The sequence below is a fragment of the Prorops nasuta genome, unplaced genomic scaffold (assembly GCF_024137725.1).
Source record: "Prorops nasuta isolate Cenicafe-Biocafe unplaced genomic scaffold, Cenicafe_Pnas_1.2 PNAS00038, whole genome shotgun sequence".
Classification (NCBI taxonomy): domain Eukaryota; kingdom Metazoa; phylum Arthropoda; class Insecta; order Hymenoptera; family Bethylidae; genus Prorops; species Prorops nasuta.
Genome location: NW_027116835.1, coordinates 1,575,109 through 1,593,693, shown reverse-complemented (window position 1 = coordinate 1,593,693; position 18,585 = coordinate 1,575,109). Strand labels below are relative to the sequence as shown.

Here is an 18,585-nt window from a genome sequence, read left to right as displayed (position 1 = left end):
AGTTGGAAAATTATTTGAAGCTGAAAACAAGATTAACTCAGCAGTATACATGAATGTATTGGAGGACAATATCCTGTCAAATGTAAAGAAAAGATATCATGTAGACGAAGTACCAAACATTATATTTAAGTACAATAAATTAAGTGAAGTGTCTAGATTCTTCAAATTTAATAGAGCAATAGCTTACCTATCATCCTCACATTGATAGAATCAATTAGACAGCAGAATAAGCATACTTCAGCGTATTTGAAAATATCTAGAGAAATATTGGTATATGTTGAAAACTAGAAGAAGAAGGAACAATCAAGGCAAATAAATGTCACACAAGATGTGAAAGAATGTGACAGATCAATAAGAAATTTGAAGAGTCTCTATGCAATTTGTCTCGCATTGAATAATACAAATAATTGAAGCAAATAGTTATGACTTGCACATTTCAAATAGTTGCAATTTAATTAGTTTAAAGGATAGATTCTATGAGAATATCTAATTACTATGTATGTATAGAATTTGGATAAGGAAGAAAGAGAACGAGTATTTTAATTGAACTAGCTTTAATTTATAGTAATAGGAATCAACACATTATTATATATAATTATTAATTTATAATAGAATTTCTTTGTGTATATACACCAAACGCTTTCACAATCACTATTATAACATAATTAAACCATAATTATTGAAATAACTGGTCCACACAGAAATGCTTCATAAATTAGTCCTTTTTTATTCATTGGTCTATATATATTTCTTTGCTGTAATTTAAACTCATCAGAAACAGCATTTAACCTGTAACAGAAATAAAAAAACCACAAAGTATATTTTCTTAATAATTTATAATTACTTTAACATTTCCTATTAACTAATACTCATCTGATATTTTTTCTTTATATATTTATTAAAATCCTTTCTTTCTTTCTTCTTATTTGTTTTTTAAAAATATTTATGTTTCTGTATTTCTTCAAAATACAGGTTAATTTAGCTTTTGACAGCTCTTTTGCGTCAAAGGGATAGCCGATCAAAAATTTGACGGTGTCCACTAGAATTCCCTAGATAACCCCTTGCCTCTCTTATCCCCACTGCCCCTCGCCTGACGCAAGATTATTGAGCAATAGTGTACATTATGTATTTGTTAAATATGGAGCAATTCAAAATTAAAAATGGAGATTCGTACAATAACCGGCGTAAATGGCGTACCACGATGCATTTAGGAACCGCATTTTAGGGCCCCTCACGGCTTCACCACATTAGTAAGTAACTCAAAATGGAAAGCACGACTAGCACGAGTGTAAGTGTATGTACAACAAGCTTGTACAAAATGCAGCTAAAATATTCTGTACATGAATCGGATTACCGCGCTTTTCGTAGAATACAATTCGGTAGAAACTGATTTCAAATAGACGGCCTCATTACAATCAATTCTAATCCAATTGCATTCTACAGATAGTAGCAGATAGTAGTAATCCGATTCTACTAGGGAATTTTTTAGTTGCATTTATAAGTGATTTATTCCCCTGCAAAGGTTAATCTGGAATTGATAATCCAGTTAAATTTCGGAAATGTCTATATACTCCCCATTTTAGCCTATTAAAGGTGCGTTTTCATGATGACGTTATATTTTAGTGTCAAATTAATCATGTGATTCAATTTGACACAGAATTGTAAAATGCACATGAAAAGGAGTGTAGCAGCTTCAAAACTTGACGCTTGACGCTACTTTATTTTCAACGTCACGAAATTTAGAAAGCTGTGGAGTATAATTACTTCGTTAGTCATTGGTTTGTATGTACATACATACATATGTATATATATTATGCTGCTTTTGCTGTAAATGAATAGAATAATAAAATGAATAATGAGATATTCTAACCAAATGTGTAATTAAATTATCTACCATCTTAACAGAATATATACACTGTGGAAATTTGTTGGGTATACCAAAACCTGTTTAAACAAAATATTAATCTTATAGAAAAACTAAATGGTTGTTGCGCAACATTTAACAAAATCGTATAAACCACGTTTCGAAAAACTAATTTTAACAATAAAAATAAAAATTAAAAGCAAGTGGGATGTACAATAAAAAATAAATAAGACGGTTAACATACTTATACATATACTACAATGTACATTTCACTTAGCTGCTAGTCTCCTTTCCCTCACCTGAAGAGAGATGTAATGGTCTCCCGAGGTAATTCCTACCTCCATGATTTGAAAGACCTTTAAATATTATTTCTATTGAACTGAAGTAGACCTCTTTACCATTTTGAAATTAGAGATATAAATCATTAAATTTAGGACAACTTTCATTAAAATGCTTCCAAATTTTTTTACAGTACTATATCTTTCAGTATAGTTAGTAACAGTTTATCTCATTCTTTTGACACTTTAGAAAGTGCTATATTACGGTAAATTAAAATCTAGAAATTTTAAAGCTTTATGCCAAATGACACTTTTTCTGTGCTGAGGACATAATTTGCAAATTTTCTGAACGTTTGACCGAAATACATTATCCATAAGACTGCCGCGAAGTCTTTACCAACAAATGCACAAATCATTTTTTCATATAAAACAAGACAATGTGTATATAATCGGTAATAATTCATATTCATATTCAGCAAAATACTACAATTAATAGTTTTTCAATTTCTTCATAAAATTAATGTACTCCTATTTTGGTATTAGATAATTTAAAAGAAACTCCTCCTATTATTGACGTTTTACCAATATCTTGGGATGATAATCTTGTCATATGGCTCTAAAATGAAACAGAATACTTATTATTTTGCCATTTGCTATAAAACTTATAATTTAAACATATACCATTGGTGACTTTTCATTTGAATTCATATATCCTATAACCATAGTTTCTGTGGAGTGAGCCCAAAGAAATTCACCTAATTCATCTTCTGGATTATATTTGATAGCTATTACTCCACCAAGTTTTTGATTGAGTCCAACTATGAACCTAGACTCTATATAATAAGAAAAACTATAATTTATAATATTTTTCATTTAAAATGTCTACTAGTTACATAATAAAATTAATCAAAAGACACAGTAGTCCCTCAATTTTAAGTACTTTAGACATACATACACACATTAAATTGTCAAGGTATTATTATCTCTTCTATAACAAGTTTGATGTTCAGGATTATGCTTACCAATAAAATTTGTCTTCATAGCCAGATGTAAACTAGTAGTTGGACAGGAAGAATTCTCAATAGCTTCTGCTACAGTCCTTGCTAAAGTAGTGCGTACTAAATGTTCTCCACAACCAGATGTACTAGCTCCAACGCAATATCTGTCTTTCGATGCCCAGACCCCACATCCCCATACACCTGCCTAATTTGTAATGCTTATAAAATATGGTGATTTCAAAAATTAAAATAATTTAAATACATTTTCTGCTTTTAGAATTAAGTGAACATTTATACAGGGAGTTAAAATTTTGCAGTGGGCTTGTATATTTTAGGCTGTACCATTTATATTTTCAATTATTTTTATAGTATTAATATATAAAAGAAGGACAAACATATTGAAAGTTCAGAAAGTGTCAAAATACAACCTAAAATGAAAATTAAATATAATAATGGAAAAACATGCCTTTGAATAGTCAAAGTGTATTTCTTGGGAGAATCAAGGAGTAATTTTTAAAGAATATACATAGTAATTTTTAAATGAAAAACAAAATTTGCAGTAAAAGGGTTATCCATATTATTTGTTAAAAAAGCCTGGTATATTAAATAAACTAAAGATTGTCGATTTCTTAGGAATACTTCTGCTATTGGGGAAGGGGGGGGGGAAACGTTTTTTAATTTAGAAACATTATATTTACTGATTCTTCTTTTACATTAAAAGTATTATTTGAAGACTAAAGGAATAAAATGTATATAGAGTCCACCAAATGAAACAGTCCAGGCTACTGACATAAAATTCTGTTTAACTTCCTCATCAAGAGATATCAATATTTTGTATAAAACTTTTTTGAAGTCTCTTTTGATGTGCAATCATAAAAGTTGTATACAAAAAATTAATATCTCTTCTTGTTTACAAAAATATGAAGATTATTGGGTACATGGTTTGAGTTATTTTATCTGGGAGATCGTATGAAAATATATTTACTACCCTTTTTATTCACATACCTGGCCAACTCTTCCTGGATATTTTAAAATTAAACCTCCACTGGAGCAAACTGAAGCAACATTTCCAAGCTTATCAACACATACTGCTCCTACAGTGTCCATTCTTTTCTTCACATTCTATAACAAAGAGAATTTTTTATATTAAAATCTAAAAAACTACTAATTTATAAGTTTATATATAACAAATTTCAAAAAATTTACCTCATATGATTCATCCCAATTATCAATTTTTCTTTTGTAATGCTTGTGTAATTCTCGTGCTTTTACTTATTTTAAACAAGTTTTAATTAGCATTTATAATTTCTCCAGTAAAAGAAATAAATTGAAACTTACACACCTGATATTAACTCCTCTGGAGGAAGTATTTCAATACCCATTTCTCGGGCCCATACATGTGCACCATTTCCAACTAAGAAACTAAGAAACTATGACATTATAGCAGTTTGTTAAGAATTTTAGTAATTTCTAGAGCATAAAATATGCTTGTTTTATTTATACCTAGGTTGTATCCTTCCTAAAGAAAGATCGATTGATTGTTGCTGACATAATCGTTTTGCTAATAAAGCTGGATTTTTTACTCCACTAACTGCACCTACTGCCCCAAATTTTAACGTAGCACCATCCATTACACTAGCATCACATTCTACAGTTCCATTTAAAGTAAGATTAGATCCATAACCAGCATTTGTTAATTGAGAGTTCTCAAGCACAATTACAGATTCCACAACAGCATCAAGAGCAGTTGCACCACAGTTTATGTTTTCAACAGCCTATAATAAAAAATTTTAAATAACTAACCATATCTATACGTTGATTATACACACAAAACCCTTTTAATATACCTACAATTTTACAAGCCTCTTTACAAAGTTGTTTATATTTATCTATGAGATAATCTGAATGATGCCCAGCACCTGTAAATAAAAAACTTGTACAAAATAATTATTATTTCAATACTAATAATAAGCTTACCAACATGTACCGCAACAAAGCCTTGATTAGAATTATTCATTTGCTAGATTTATTCTTACAAAAAAAATGTACAAAACAAAATTGCTTTCTTTTTATAAAGGAATAAAACTCCCTGCTCACATGCACGTAAATGAGATGTTCTCTTTTTTTAAAACTTTAAAGAGTGTTGGCGGGCAGACATTAAAAAGATGTTTACGTTCGGTAATCTGATTTAGATCACGATTCAAACTAACCTCAGTGATGTAACGGTGAAAAAAAAAAGTTCCAGATGGAACGGAGATTTTCATGCGAGTGAACTAGGAGATTCAGGGAATTGATGATTTGGCCGATTAGAGAGATTAGAATTAGACTACTACAGAGAGAGAGAGAGAGAGAGAGGGAGAGAGACATCTGATTACTGACGTTTCAACGGCGAATGGATATTGACGTGATTGAAGTGACAATAAATATTCTTGAATCTTATTTTTATGTATTATATATAAGATAAAATGATAAATATTTCTACAATAAAAGTTGCAAATGATAGAATGGATAAAATCAAATATGTTACGTAAATTTAAACTATCATCAAGAGACACGGTAGTGTGCCAACGGCAAGTACATTGGAGTCATTGGACTGCAGTGTAAAACTAAACTTACTATATACAGCAAATTTGGGTCACCTACTTTTCACATCAATTTCTCTCTAACATAATTAATTTAAAAGTTTATATATAGAAAGAAATAGGAGAATTGTCCATGTGTTTATTAACACGTTAAGCGCCACGCCGAATTTTTGCGCCTTTCCGTTTAAGCCACAGTAAGCCGTCAGGCGGGCCAGAGTAACCTCACCTTTGCATGTCTGGTTTTAATAAATTACATTAATGTTTATAAGTATTCTATTCTATTCCTTGAAGCATTGACCAAACAAAAACCGATATCGCATAATTTAAATGTTTAGTTTTACAAATACGCAAGGACCGATACACGCGCTGCGATAGAAAAACGAAAAATCTGTCGCCGGTCCACAGCAGTTCACAAGGACCGGCGTGGTTTGAATGGAAAGTCTAGCGCCGGTCCCTGGGGACCGGCGTGGCGCTTAACGTGTTAATACTTTGTGTTAACTTTGTTTTTAATAAATTTACTTTATTTACTTATTGTTGTAATTACACTTTTATGGTTATTAACAAAATCAAAAGAAACTCGATGTCCTGGTTCATCTTAACTGCTGCCACTTCTGCATAGCACTCATAGCACTGGTGCTTCGTTGCGACTTGATTCTCCCTTCCTTGATCAACGAACCGCCTAGAACGGTCTATCCCTTCCATGGACCCTTTAGCTCAGTGCGGCAAATTCAAAATCTCTACAGTGTTAACACTTGTTGACTGGCAATTTTACAATAGATATGCATGGAAAGGTGAGTTATTAACCCATCACCGGTCAACAATACATGTCAAAATAAATTATTTTTACCAATAAGCGTTTCCGATTTGCAATCGGATTTTGGATTTGGAATTTCAGATTGACCTAGCCGCAGTAATGTAACCTAGACCGAAAGCCTACCTAAAAGTTCCCTAAATTCTAATTCAAATCTTCCGATAACTAAAAACAGATTTAAGATTGAGATTATGGAGTTGAGAGGGGAAAGGGGGGGAGGTGGGCTTGCGCCTGGCTATAGGAAAACTAGAATGATTTGTCATGCTTTTAAATGAACGGTGAGGAGAAATAGTAGAAATTCACTGAAAGTAAAATGATAATATATTTTTAATAAAGTTAGAAATATGCGTAGTAATATAATTATTCTTTACGGAAGTATTTTCTTACATATTCGTAGGATATAACTTCAGTCATTTTTACTTCTTTAATACAATTATTATTCGTAGAAATCTTCGCACGGATTGATGCTTTTGTTCATATTACCCAGAAGAAATTTGCTTGTGTATCAAAAGATAAATTCGTTTTCTAATGCTTTATACGAGTGATTTTTACCTTTTGTATGCATTTGAATAACTAACCTCTTTTTTCACATTCCTCTGTCTGACATATTACACTTGACTGTGTTCTTTTATCATCTTCTACATTCATGCTGCTTATACAATGGGAAGTGCGAAAGATTGGAGTCAACGAAAATTATAAGTACGAATTATCTCGTAGGCTGGCAGTGAACGTGTTAAACCAAGCATCTGACGTTGCTAATCATATTACTTTTTTCCGACTATGTTTCATGTCATTATCTCATCAAAAGCCTAATGTCAGCTTTTCCTATTTGCTATGAATGTATCGTTTTGAAGTGGCAATTACAATATTCGTATTTTTCACGAATCTATATTTTCTAAAGCACTGATTTTATTAATTTATGTTCGTACAGAATGAAACCAGATAAATAGCCTTATGGTACCATAATAAAAAATTTAATAAAGCACAAGTATTAACGTTTTCTAAATATCCGAGTCTTATTCGCTAAGATATAAAGCCACAACTGAAAGAATTAATTTTCAAACCTTTTGTAACTAAAAGCCAGTACTAGGATTTTAATTGTCCTTGAAATTTTCTTTTATTGGAAAAAACCCACATATTTGCACCCAATAATGTAGTGTGTGGTACTTTATGTGGCACCTATATTTAATTGGATCTTCACACACACACACAATGATATTAATAAATAAATATATAACAATTACTTGAGAATTATCTGTTTATTATTATATTAGAACTCAATGTACATTTCATATTTACAAAAGTATTTAATAAGGCATTTGTTACTGAACGTACAGGTTGTCTTATGATTTACGTGCACCCTTGAAGGCGGGTACTCCTAAACCTATTTTATGGCTAAATTTTCTTATGCGTTTTTCCCGCAAATGTTTATTGTTTTACTTATAAATATTTGCAATTTTCAAGTATTTAACGTAGAATAATGCATTTGATGTCATACTTTACAAATAACATCAAACATGAAGTTTCATCGTAATCATAAAATGATTATAGGTGGTTATTGAATAATTCCACTTTAAAATACTAGAGAATAATCTTTCTGCCTTATTTCAACTGGTCTTCATTATTCTTCTAGCGTTTTTTTAAATTGCACAAAAACTAATTATGATATATTATTAATAACATATACAGGAATCTTCTTTATCACACAATCACCTTGAAGGTTCCGGTTAATCGATTAATCATTCATCAGCAGGAACACATGCAATAAATAATTTTACGGTTAGTGATTAAATATTTGCCGTGGCAGTATGAAATTTAAAGGGGATAATACTCGTTTTATTATTATTTTCAGGCACAGTTTGTAAGAATAAATATATTAATAAAATTATAATTAATTATTCATAGTAAGGGAAATGGAAAAGTACGTAAAGAATAATCGAGCAGAAATTACTGGTGTCCATAATAAGTAAGCTCACATTTGCCCGCTGACAAAACATTAAAATTAATTTCTACAATTTAAGAAAACACTGGAGATGAAGGAAGATTAACTATATTAACGGTGAATGATTATTTACTGTTATTGAAGTGGAATTATTTTATTTGTTCCGATTATCTTTTCATAGTTATGATGTATTACGTGATCGATGCCATCTGTTAAGTGTAACTTCAAAAACGTCATCTTACACGTCACGGACTTGACGAATTAAAAGCCTCAAGAGAGAAAACTTATATCCATATTATAGAGAGTGGTTTCACCTGAAAACCATAGATTTTCAAAAACAACATAACTTGAAATTTTCATCGTTTCACGAGTAGGAGGCTTCTTTGACGACTCGAAAGCCACTGTCAAAATTTGAATCGCTCTTTAAATAACATTATTTCTTGATAACAAAGATTTCAGGTAGAATCGCTCTTTAATGTCTCAAACCTTCTTATCCTTCATAACAAAAAATTATCCACTTTCGGGAAAAATCGTACGAAGAAATGTAGTCTTATAATAGGTTTAAGAGAACCCTTTTTCAACAAAGGGCACGAATATTGATACAACCTGTATATACTATACACATTCTTTTATTTTATAAATTTGCTTATTATGATATTGATTTATATTATAAAATATACAGTATATTTCATTTAAAACTCTAGAATACAGCAATAGCCAAACCATCATCATTATTAAACAAATTATAAATAAAAATGGATAACATTAGAAAGTATTTCTTCTCTCTAACTGTTTTCCTCCACCTCTGACGATGAGATTTCTTTTTAAATAAGTGGCAGATCCGAAGTATGAGGAAGATCATCGTGAGAGTGGCTGTGTGGACTTTTTCAGGTGAATCTTTGATTATTTTTAAGATATTTTAATGTATTTTGTCGAGTTTATAAAAATATTACATTAATGTATAATTTAGCTCAAATGCTTATGAGATGCATAAGGTTATTGTTTAAAAAAGCGGCACATTGTATACTTTATTCAACGAGAGAGCGTCATCGTTAGGTGCAGTAAAGCTAAGACTTCCACATCCAAATATCATAGGCTGCCAATTATCAAGCTTAAAATGGTTGCTATGTAACCAAACAGATGAAATATGTGCATCAATGAACTAAACCTGATAAAAATTTAATGATAATCTCTCGTGAAACAAAGATAGCTGACTTTATGCTATTTGATTATAGCACTGTACTATTTTATATTACGTTTAATTTCGTATGAAACGAAACGATCGTAATCAAGAAAAAATTATACTTATAACGAAGAGTAAAGTTATTTTACTGTAAAATGATGGAAAACTGTCGTTTTCAGATATTTTTAAACATATATTATTGTAGAAAGTGCTATAATCAAACAATCAAAATTCTGTTTATAGCCATTATAAATAAACTTTGTATATAGTTAAATAATTATACATAGATATTTGCACGGATATTAATATTAAGCGTGCCTTGTTAGTACAGTAAATGCAGTAAGATTTTTGTTGGAGATGAGAAAAAATAATAAAATACAGTTGTAGCCTTTTCGGCGCAAACAATTGCCTCCTGATACCTAAAATTCATTTTATTTTGGCCTTTAATTCTCCATCGCAGCGCTCACTAGGCGGCGCGTCGAACGGTGACAAAAATGGCAGCTTAGAGAGGACAACATTGAAGAAAAGAAGATATTGCAAGTGTAGGAAAAATAGAATCAATGTAATTAATGGGTTACCATTAATGGAATTACTTTTGCAATATGCTAAACACACTAAATATTAAGTTCTGTGAACAGATTTTTCAATGTTTTCCTTTGACAGTTCCGAGGTGGCGCTGACCTTTGTGTGCGACAGCGAATATCTACACTAACCAGCGGTAATACCGTTCCTTGCTAACTCCCTTCAGGTCTCGTCAATTTTCAATTGATAAAACCTACAATAGTGAGTAGTAGGTCGAAAACGACTCATGCTAAGTATTTTATGAGAAATCTTCATAAAAGGTATTTTCTTTTACCAACTTTTTGTCTATAACGTACCATAAATGACAAAGATGGCGTTATATGGAAAATCCAGTTCTACGAACAAAATTGGCATTCCTATTACTGCCTTTATCATACAGCAATTGTTGTAATTTAATATGTGATAAGAAACTGAACATCCCATTTCGATTTCTGACTCTGCGCACTGAGAGGAATAAATAAATCATTAATCCAAGTCTCTTTTGTTATGTTCCGAAGGTCGATAAAATGCTATTAAAGCCTAATAATAAATTTACTATAACAGTACCGAATTAATTTTGAAACTTAATATTTATTCATAAATTCACGGTCGCATACTTAATCAAAGAGGCAGAGGATGTGGAAATCCGTATCGGAATTCACGCGTGTGATGGATGTTAGTATCCCTACTTTGAGGATGTGGATCTCACGCTACCAAGAGAAAGTGGTGATTATGCTTCAAAAAACCATCGTTGTTTTTTGATGGTAGCGAAGATCTACCACCGAGAAATAGGATCAATTACTTTTGTGTACCGCACGGAAACTAATTCTTTTGAATGCGTGATCAACACTGCAAGAATAATAATTTTCCTGCTTTTAAGCGCATCAGCCGGCGATATTTAAACGGAACCGGTACCTTCTGCCATTTTCCAGATAAAAAAAACAGCTTCGGCTGCTAATCACAAACAGTGGGTAAGTTTTTTTCTTTGAACATACAAATAACCATTCTTGAGTGGGAGATATTCATATGTACCGACGAAAAGGCTTTTGTATCATTTGCCAAATATAATATGTATGAGCGAGAATTAAGTGATTCCAGGTTGGAACCAAGTCACGTCGTTCATGTTCACCGGTCCGCCTGAAGTACTTATGGTGTGTGAGGTTGGATATCGGTTTAAACAATTGGTATGCTGATAGAGATTTCTCTAGAGATAAATTCCTAGGAATATATTCGCATCTTGGGAGATATTCTTCTTCGATACGTGCGTAGTGTACGTCCTAGGGATGTAGTTCTGATGTGATCCAACTGATCCAAGATAATCTCCCTGTTCATGCTTCTCGCAAAGCACATGTGTAGTTAGAGGATAATCCTGAAATTCATCTTTTTGAGGCGCCAACTCTTTCTTTTAACACAATTTCATTGAAACTGTATAAATACCAAAGTCCAGATGCTATTCAAACATAAAAGAGAGGATAAGAACAGGAGTTCTCGCTCTCAGCAACGAAATCTGGGAGGAGCTGCAGCAAAAACTAACTTTTCATCAGAATTTGATGTAATTTATTCCAAATCCTTTATATCAAGCGATCGAGCTGAATGGAGAACTAACGCCTACTACAATAAGCTATAAAAAAATTATTTTAAGAGTTCAAAAACATTCTGTTCAGAACTAAAAATATTTAAACTTGGAACGATTTAGTACACGTAACTGAAAGTACAATTAATACAAAATAAATAAGTATTAAGATTATTAATTTGCATTAAATGAAACTACTATGTAGTGTACAAAATAGGTTACAATTTTATCAATATATATAGGGCGCCGTAACTGACACTGGTTTTCCAATTAAAAAAACTACCATCCTAAACGAAGGCAATTTAACAAAAAGAGCGCTAATTTTTTTCCATAGAATCTGATTTCCCACATAAAATGCTATTCTTGATATTCAAAATGCGCTAGAACAGAATTGTACAGCAAAAAACCTGCTACAACAATTTCTCATTTATTACCCTGCCTACGTCTTCGTCTACCTGCCTTTCACCGTCATTTGTTTCCTTTCAATTGAAAGTAGAAGAAATATAACTTCAAGCGAACATTCGGTGAAATACACTCTGTTCAACATATAAACAAATGTTTTAAAAAATGTTACTTCATTGGCAAACAAGACTTTTTCACATCATGTAGCTTATCTGATCTAGCACCGAGTCCTGAGCAATAAATCGATGACATTAAGCAGACAAAAGAGAAGAACTCTAATATATCTAATGCTCTATAATCACAAACCCAAAATTACAATTTTTTATTTTTAATCAAACATATTATAGAGGTTTTTAAATTTTTTCTATTTATTGCCATTGATTTATTGCTTGGGACTCGGTGCTATATCAAGTAAACTACGTGATGTGGAAAAGACTTGTCCGCTACTGAAGCAAGACCTTTAAAACATTATTTTGTTTATGTTGTACAGAATATATTTCCCCCATTGAGGTACGAAGTACCTGGAGAGAGTATAAGCTTGCTGGGTTGCTAGGAAAGAGGTGAGGGAAAAGAGGGCTGGCCCCTACATATCTTAGTGCCTGTAAGAATATAGCTATTTACTATATATATGTCATATTGTGAACCCAGACTAAATGAATAAAGATGGATGTCAGACGATAATAAACATTATAATAGTGTCAGTTAACAATAACTTTGGACTTTGTGACTATGCTTAGTATTATTACTACAAATTGGCAAAAATGTTTAAAAAACCAATTATTTAAATAATTTTGTTAATGTGAGTTATCAATTGAACTTATTCTACATTGTACGATGCTAATAAAGAACAACATTGGAATTTATGATTATGCTTATTGTATAAATTAAATGTAAAAATTTAAGTTTTGTAGAAATATAAATTTAAATAATCTATGTGATAAATAATTTTCAGGTGTATATCTAACTTCTAATAATTATGAATCCTTCATAACAAGTATAGTTAAGTTTTTATTCTTAAAATATAATCGCAATTTGTTTGGCTTATGTAAAAGAAAAATCATACAAATTCAGTTTTTATTTAAAGATTTATGTATAATATAAAAAATTTCATCAAGGCCGTATGTTTATTTAAAGATTATTAAAATAATTGTGTTAATTTATAAATAGCAAGACATTATTTGTATGGAAAAAAAATTGATATTACCAAAACTTTGATTATCCATGATAACATCCATACAGTGATATACATAGCTACATTTTTACAAATACTAAGATAGCGACCAGTTTCCTCTCTTTCCCTCACCCTTCTCTAGTACCACCCTTGCCCGAAGTGGGACCTTATGTTCTCTCCAGATGCTTCATACCTTCATGATTTCCCCAAATGAACAAGGGCAGTGAAGTTAATCTGGGTCTAAATAATCCTCCCACTTTGACGTCCAAGCCCAAACATTTATATGAACTGGGATGTCGGAGTGGGGGCTCCGATTAGACCCAGACTGGCTTCACTGAACAAGGAACAACATTACCGCCTGTCAATATACATGCTTTATCTCATCTGGATATATTCGCTATTGTATTTCATGTTTGGTTGAAGCGATAAACCCACATACTAGGTATTGTCAACCAATATATGCTTAAAACCTATAACCTCGAAAATGCTTAAGCTAAATGATACATTAGTGGAGTCTTTTGAAAAACGATTTGATTATGTAACAATTTAATATACTCCATTAAAATACCCCAAATGACTATAAACTGTAAATTGCTGCTCCATTGACAAAAATAAATCTCATCTTATGAGAGTAAAAGCGCATTTCAATCTATTCAAGTTTTATTTACAAATGTTTGATATTGATGGTAGTTTCACCTTATTCCTTTGCAATATTTCAAAAGATATATACTGTACACTATATTATAGTAAATATTATTTATATTTAATCTGGTCTGTAGACAGCCGCTTTTGGGATAAACTCGATTAAAAGTACCTGTAAACACAAATAGCTCAGCCAACATAGAAATAAAGAATTTCCACAAATATACTGCGATATTTTTAACCCTTTCTGGGCACACATTATTTTTAAACGTAAAGGTTACAGGATGAAAATGACCAACAGTTTCAGTGCTCAAAGAATGACGGGAGCAATTTTAATATCGAATGCAGAAAATTCACAAACTTTGTTTAACTATTTAGATATATGTGAGAGAATTTTTTAATGCATAAAAATGGATTTTTTTTATCAACACCTTGCTAACTTTTTGAATATGTAATATTTTTACTTAAAAATTTAACAGTATAATCATGAAATAGTATATTTTTTAAAGTTGATATGAATAGTGAATAATAAAAAAGGTTTATTTCGTTGAGCAATAGAATGTTGTATACGACTTTCATAAAAATACAAAAATAAAGCTTGCACTAACGGCATATGGCATACGGGTTGGTAGCATCTCTAATTGGAAGACTTGGAATACTAATAGAGGATGTCACAAGTATTAAATCTACCTTTCTCGAAAGGATTAAAAGTACAATGCTAAATTTGTATGGAGCATTTTAACCCACGGTGACTTTTAAAGGCTAAAGATGGTAAATAGCAGGAAAAACTTTACGATGTTCGACTATAACATTCATTATTAACACATTTCATTCATTTTAGTATTAAATATAATGAACAAGTTTAACTAAAAACATATAATTCTTATAAAAAACAGTGAGGAATTTGAAATAGATGAAAACAAACACTTTAAAATTTCATGAAATGTGCTAGCAGAAAATGCTATAGTCAAATAACACGAATCATGCTTGTCGTCATTAGACAAACACCTTGTTATATACAGTTCTACGACGTTACCTCGAAATACTTTATCTCAATTCAATCAACTCGAAAATCATTACGATTAAATTTTACTTAAAAGCCCATTATCTTAAATAAACTATATTGAATAAATTTTAACTTTAAATGGTTTTAACTCGAATAAAATTTACCTCTAAGTTTTCTACGTTGAATATATTCTATACCGAAATCTACAATATCCAATCTATTTTACGTAGGCTAATCATTTAACTAACCCCAACCTCTCCCCAAGTCTCCATCCCTCTAAAGTACCTACAACTAGGAAATATATCTAACTGAAAATTTCCAAATAACTGTTCAATTTTTAATATAAAGATTACAATTTTTCATTCTGCATAACTACCATAAAAATTATCATATTAAAAAAAAATTATTGATGTTAGTGAACTTGGAGGTAAATAGAATCAAATTATAATCATTTTCAAATAAAATTGATTCAACATGGTTTATTATCGGAATCTTTTTTAAATTAATTGATTCAAGAAAATGAATTTGGAAATCCCAGAGAGCACAGAGAGGACGAAAACACGTCTAAAAGACGTCAGACTATATAGAAAGACATCTTTCAGTTTGTGTAGAAAGTTGCCGAAAGGATGCCGAAAAGATGTCTTATGTCCCGACTTCTAACGTCTTAAAGATATCAGATTTCTTCATAGTAAAAGACGTCTTTTAGCCGTAAATAAAACATGTCTTTTAGTACTAGACGAAACGACATCTTTTAGTAGTAAAGAGTCTGACGTCTTTAAGTCATTATAAATCATACGCAATTACGTGTTTTTTTTTTTCAATAAAATCTACACAGATATTAAAAATTAAACTGACTCGAGGTAACGTTACCACACTTGAAAACACCCTAACGTCATCAAAACGGCCAAGTAACCTTGATAGTCTTGAAAACTTAAACGGGATCCCTCACGCGTGATTTGCCGACAGTACAAGTCAATAAACAATTAGTTTAATAAAATTCAAATACGAAGCAATTTGAAAAAATGGGCGTTATTAGGACAAGGGGTCAGTCCTAACGAGTCAAACGAGCTTAAAAACACTCATATCGGATAAAAAATAACTTTGTACCCTTGACCCGCGTTTTTAAAGAGAGTTCACTTTTGGTTATTTTCACTTCAAGAACACGGGACAGTGGTACAGCGTTATTCTTCATCCGATTTGAGTATTTTTAAGCTCGTGTGACTCGTTAGGACTAGCACCTTGTCCTAAAAACGCCCTCTTGTGAAAATTGTTTCGCATTTGAATTTTATTAAACTAATTGTTTATTGACTTTTAATGTCGGTAAAGCAGGCGTAAAGGATCCCGTTAAAGTATAACCTTTCGAATGGCACCACAAACACTCTCCTTAGAAGGTGATAAAGTTTCTATGTAAGTAATTACAAATTTTTTTTATTTGCTTCAAAAATTTTGTTTTTTGTCCGAAAAATGAATTTCTAGCAATTTTAAAACAGTTGTAGACATTGAAACTAAACTTTTTAAATAACATTTCCTACTAAGATTTCAGGTGGAATTCCTCTCTAATACTAATATACTCCTATAGCTCTCTGTTAATAATTACAATAATTTTTCTTTGGAATTAGTCTAAAACTATCTAAAGAACTTGTTTTGATAAGTAATAAACAATGTTGATGTTAGAAATTTCCTATAGACAAAACTTTCCTCCATATTTTTTCTTATGGGAAATTAGAAAAAGCATATATTTTAATCACCATTATTTTACAATTAAATATTATAGTTAAAAATAAATATGCTTTTTAAATTTTTGTATATTTGTTGGAATAGATAATAAATTTTGAAAAATACCGAAAATCTTAAATAATTTCATGTACTTTTCCATGTTATGGCCTTTTAAAACTTAGCAATCATTTGTTTTAGAATTTAAAAATAATGTTTCTTAATTTTTATCTTTCACGTTACTAATTCAATGATAATAGTATAAAGACAAAGTTCTAGTTTTTGTAAATCACTAGGATTTTAATTACTCAATTTTAAAACATTTGTTAAACAATACTTTGAAAGATTCGACAATACTTTCATGATTTTATAAATAATCAGTTTTGTTATTACACATTGCAGTTTCACTATCAAAACACAAGGTGATTTAAGGAGACACTCTTGTATTAAAATTTTTGAATAAGTAGTAATGAAATAAGCAATTTGTGCAAGATCATTCCCCCACCCCCAAATAAGTTCAAATATACTTACATATTCCATCATTGATGAACTATCACATCTTTGTTTTGTCAAACGCCAGTGTAATCCTAACTTGTGATACAATTTTGTGTTCTCCCATTCTAACAATTTATTTAATGAATGTTGGGTCTAAAATAAAATATTGTTATTCTATACTTTAGCTGGAGGTTACTCTTGTTACTCCTTGTATGGTACATTAATTATACGTATTTACCCTTTTGCTGAGACAAATAACAGGCCATAATGAACATCCTAATGTACAGCAGCAGCAAATACAACCACAAAATAACCATTTAACATTTACAGGTAAAGTCTTCTTCAATGCAGAATTTATTTGTGTAACTGTTGCCTTAAATTCTTCTGGTGCAACACGAGAAATAAGTCCATTTGGAAATTCAGAGTCAAAACAGTTGCTAAGCCCAAACCTATAATCAAACAGGATGTTAGAAAAAGGTATTTATAATAAAATATTAAATTAAGTTTTTAGTAAAACATTAAGAGACTTTTGAAATTAAATATCTTATCACAAATACAAACAATCTTAGTTTACAAAAAAAAAAGATATTTCTTTACAGAAAACACAGTTTTCACATCCCAGCAAACATGAATGTCTAATTTGTATATCCAAACTGAATAATTACTGGGCTTGCATCAAGCCTTTTTAAATTAATCTTTCATATTTGCTAGGGTCTATTATTAATAACTTCAGAAGTTCTACACGCACAAAATAAATTAAAATATAATCCCTATTAATAATTTATTTTGTGAAATCATACACCGTCATATTGCCAGCTCCTCTAATTATTATAGGATCGGGTACAGCTGCAATGTAACTTTCTTCTAAATTCTGATCAATTTCTTCATCTTCTTCATAAATTGCATCAAAATCTGCCATTGCAAAAGGCCAGCCTTTTGTTAAAAGAAACTCATTTATTTTATAATGAACACAATATGAATTTATTGTAAGAGTAATTATTTCTCCTTATTTACATTTGATACATATGAAGCCAGATACTTAAAGACATTTATTATAATTCCGTACAATTGGAATGACAGTTGTGTACCCTCAGTAGAAGAAAATAAACTTGTTATACATAATATAAACTTAAGAATTTCATATTCCACGACATAGTTGGTAGTGAGTTTTTGCTTAATAAAATTAAGCAAATGAATGAAAAGCTTTCTGAATTCGGCATAAAAGAATTTAGCTCTCCAAAATAACGGAAACTCGACACACGGGGTGTTTTTAGTTTCGTTTGTGGATGTTTATGTTCAGAGCAGGGATGCCAAGTTCGCCATTTTGAACTATATACTGGTGATACTGGTCCCGTTCCCGTCTG

The 18,585-nt window shown here is 30.9% G+C and overlaps 2 protein-coding genes and 1 long non-coding RNA gene across 3 annotated transcripts; 1 reads left to right on the top strand and 2 right to left on the bottom strand.

Annotated features, from left to right (window-relative positions):
* Nucleotides 1-2,586: 2,586 nt before the first annotated feature.
* On the bottom strand, nt 2,587-5,302 carry LOC136783881 (threonine aspartase 1-like). Its single transcript, XM_066744218.1, has 9 exons — nt 5,118-5,302; nt 4,992-5,059; nt 4,644-4,915; nt 4,483-4,562; nt 4,347-4,411; nt 4,146-4,262; nt 3,165-3,345; nt 2,824-2,975; nt 2,587-2,758 (listed from the first exon to the last, which is right to left on the bottom strand). Exons 1-9 carry the CDS (start codon nt 5,155-5,157, stop codon nt 2,660-2,662), a joined length of 1,074 nt encoding a protein of 357 aa, XP_066600315.1. The 5' UTR covers nt 5,158-5,302; the 3' UTR covers nt 2,587-2,659.
* A 2,482-nt stretch (nt 5,303-7,784) lies between these two features.
* On the bottom strand, nt 7,785-18,373 carry LOC136783916 (cysteine-rich hydrophobic domain-containing protein 2). Its single transcript, XM_066744284.1, has 5 exons — nt 18,236-18,373; nt 18,022-18,154; nt 17,460-17,670; nt 17,258-17,374; nt 7,785-14,179 (listed from the first exon to the last, which is right to left on the bottom strand). Exons 2-5 carry the CDS (start codon nt 18,138-18,140, stop codon nt 14,129-14,131), a joined length of 498 nt encoding a protein of 165 aa, XP_066600381.1. The 5' UTR covers nt 18,141-18,154; nt 18,236-18,373; the 3' UTR covers nt 7,785-14,128.
* LOC136783917 (uncharacterized) lies at nt 16,282-18,242 on the top strand. The gene is made up of 3 exons (XR_010824349.1): nt 16,282-16,420; nt 17,552-17,698; nt 18,056-18,242. It is a non-coding gene; the product is annotated as an uncharacterized lncRNA (long non-coding RNA).
* Nucleotides 18,374-18,585: the final 212 nt, after the last annotated feature.

Coding starts and splice junctions, on each gene's coding strand:
- LOC136783916 (XM_066744284.1), bottom strand. CDS start 18,140: ATGGCAGATTTTGATGCAATTTATGAAGAAGATGAAGAAATTGATCAG. Junction 17,671..18,021: donor GGAGCTGGCAATATGACGGT/GTATGATTTCAC, acceptor GTTTGATTATAG/GTTTGGGCTTAGCAACTGTT. Junction 14,180..17,257: donor GTTCATCAATGATGGAATAT/GTAAGTATATTT, acceptor TTGTGTTTACAG/GTACTTTTAATCGAGTTTAT.
- LOC136783881 (XM_066744218.1), bottom strand. CDS start 5,157: ATGAATAATTCTAATCAAGGCTTTGTTGCGGTACATGTTG. Junction 5,060..5,117: donor CTTTGTTGCGGTACATGTTG/GTAAGCTTATTA, acceptor TTTTATTTACAG/GTGCTGGGCATCATTCAGAT. Junction 4,563..4,643: donor TTAGGAAGGATACAACCTAG/GTATAAATAAAA, acceptor ATAGTTTCTTAG/TTTCTTAGTTGGAAATGGTG.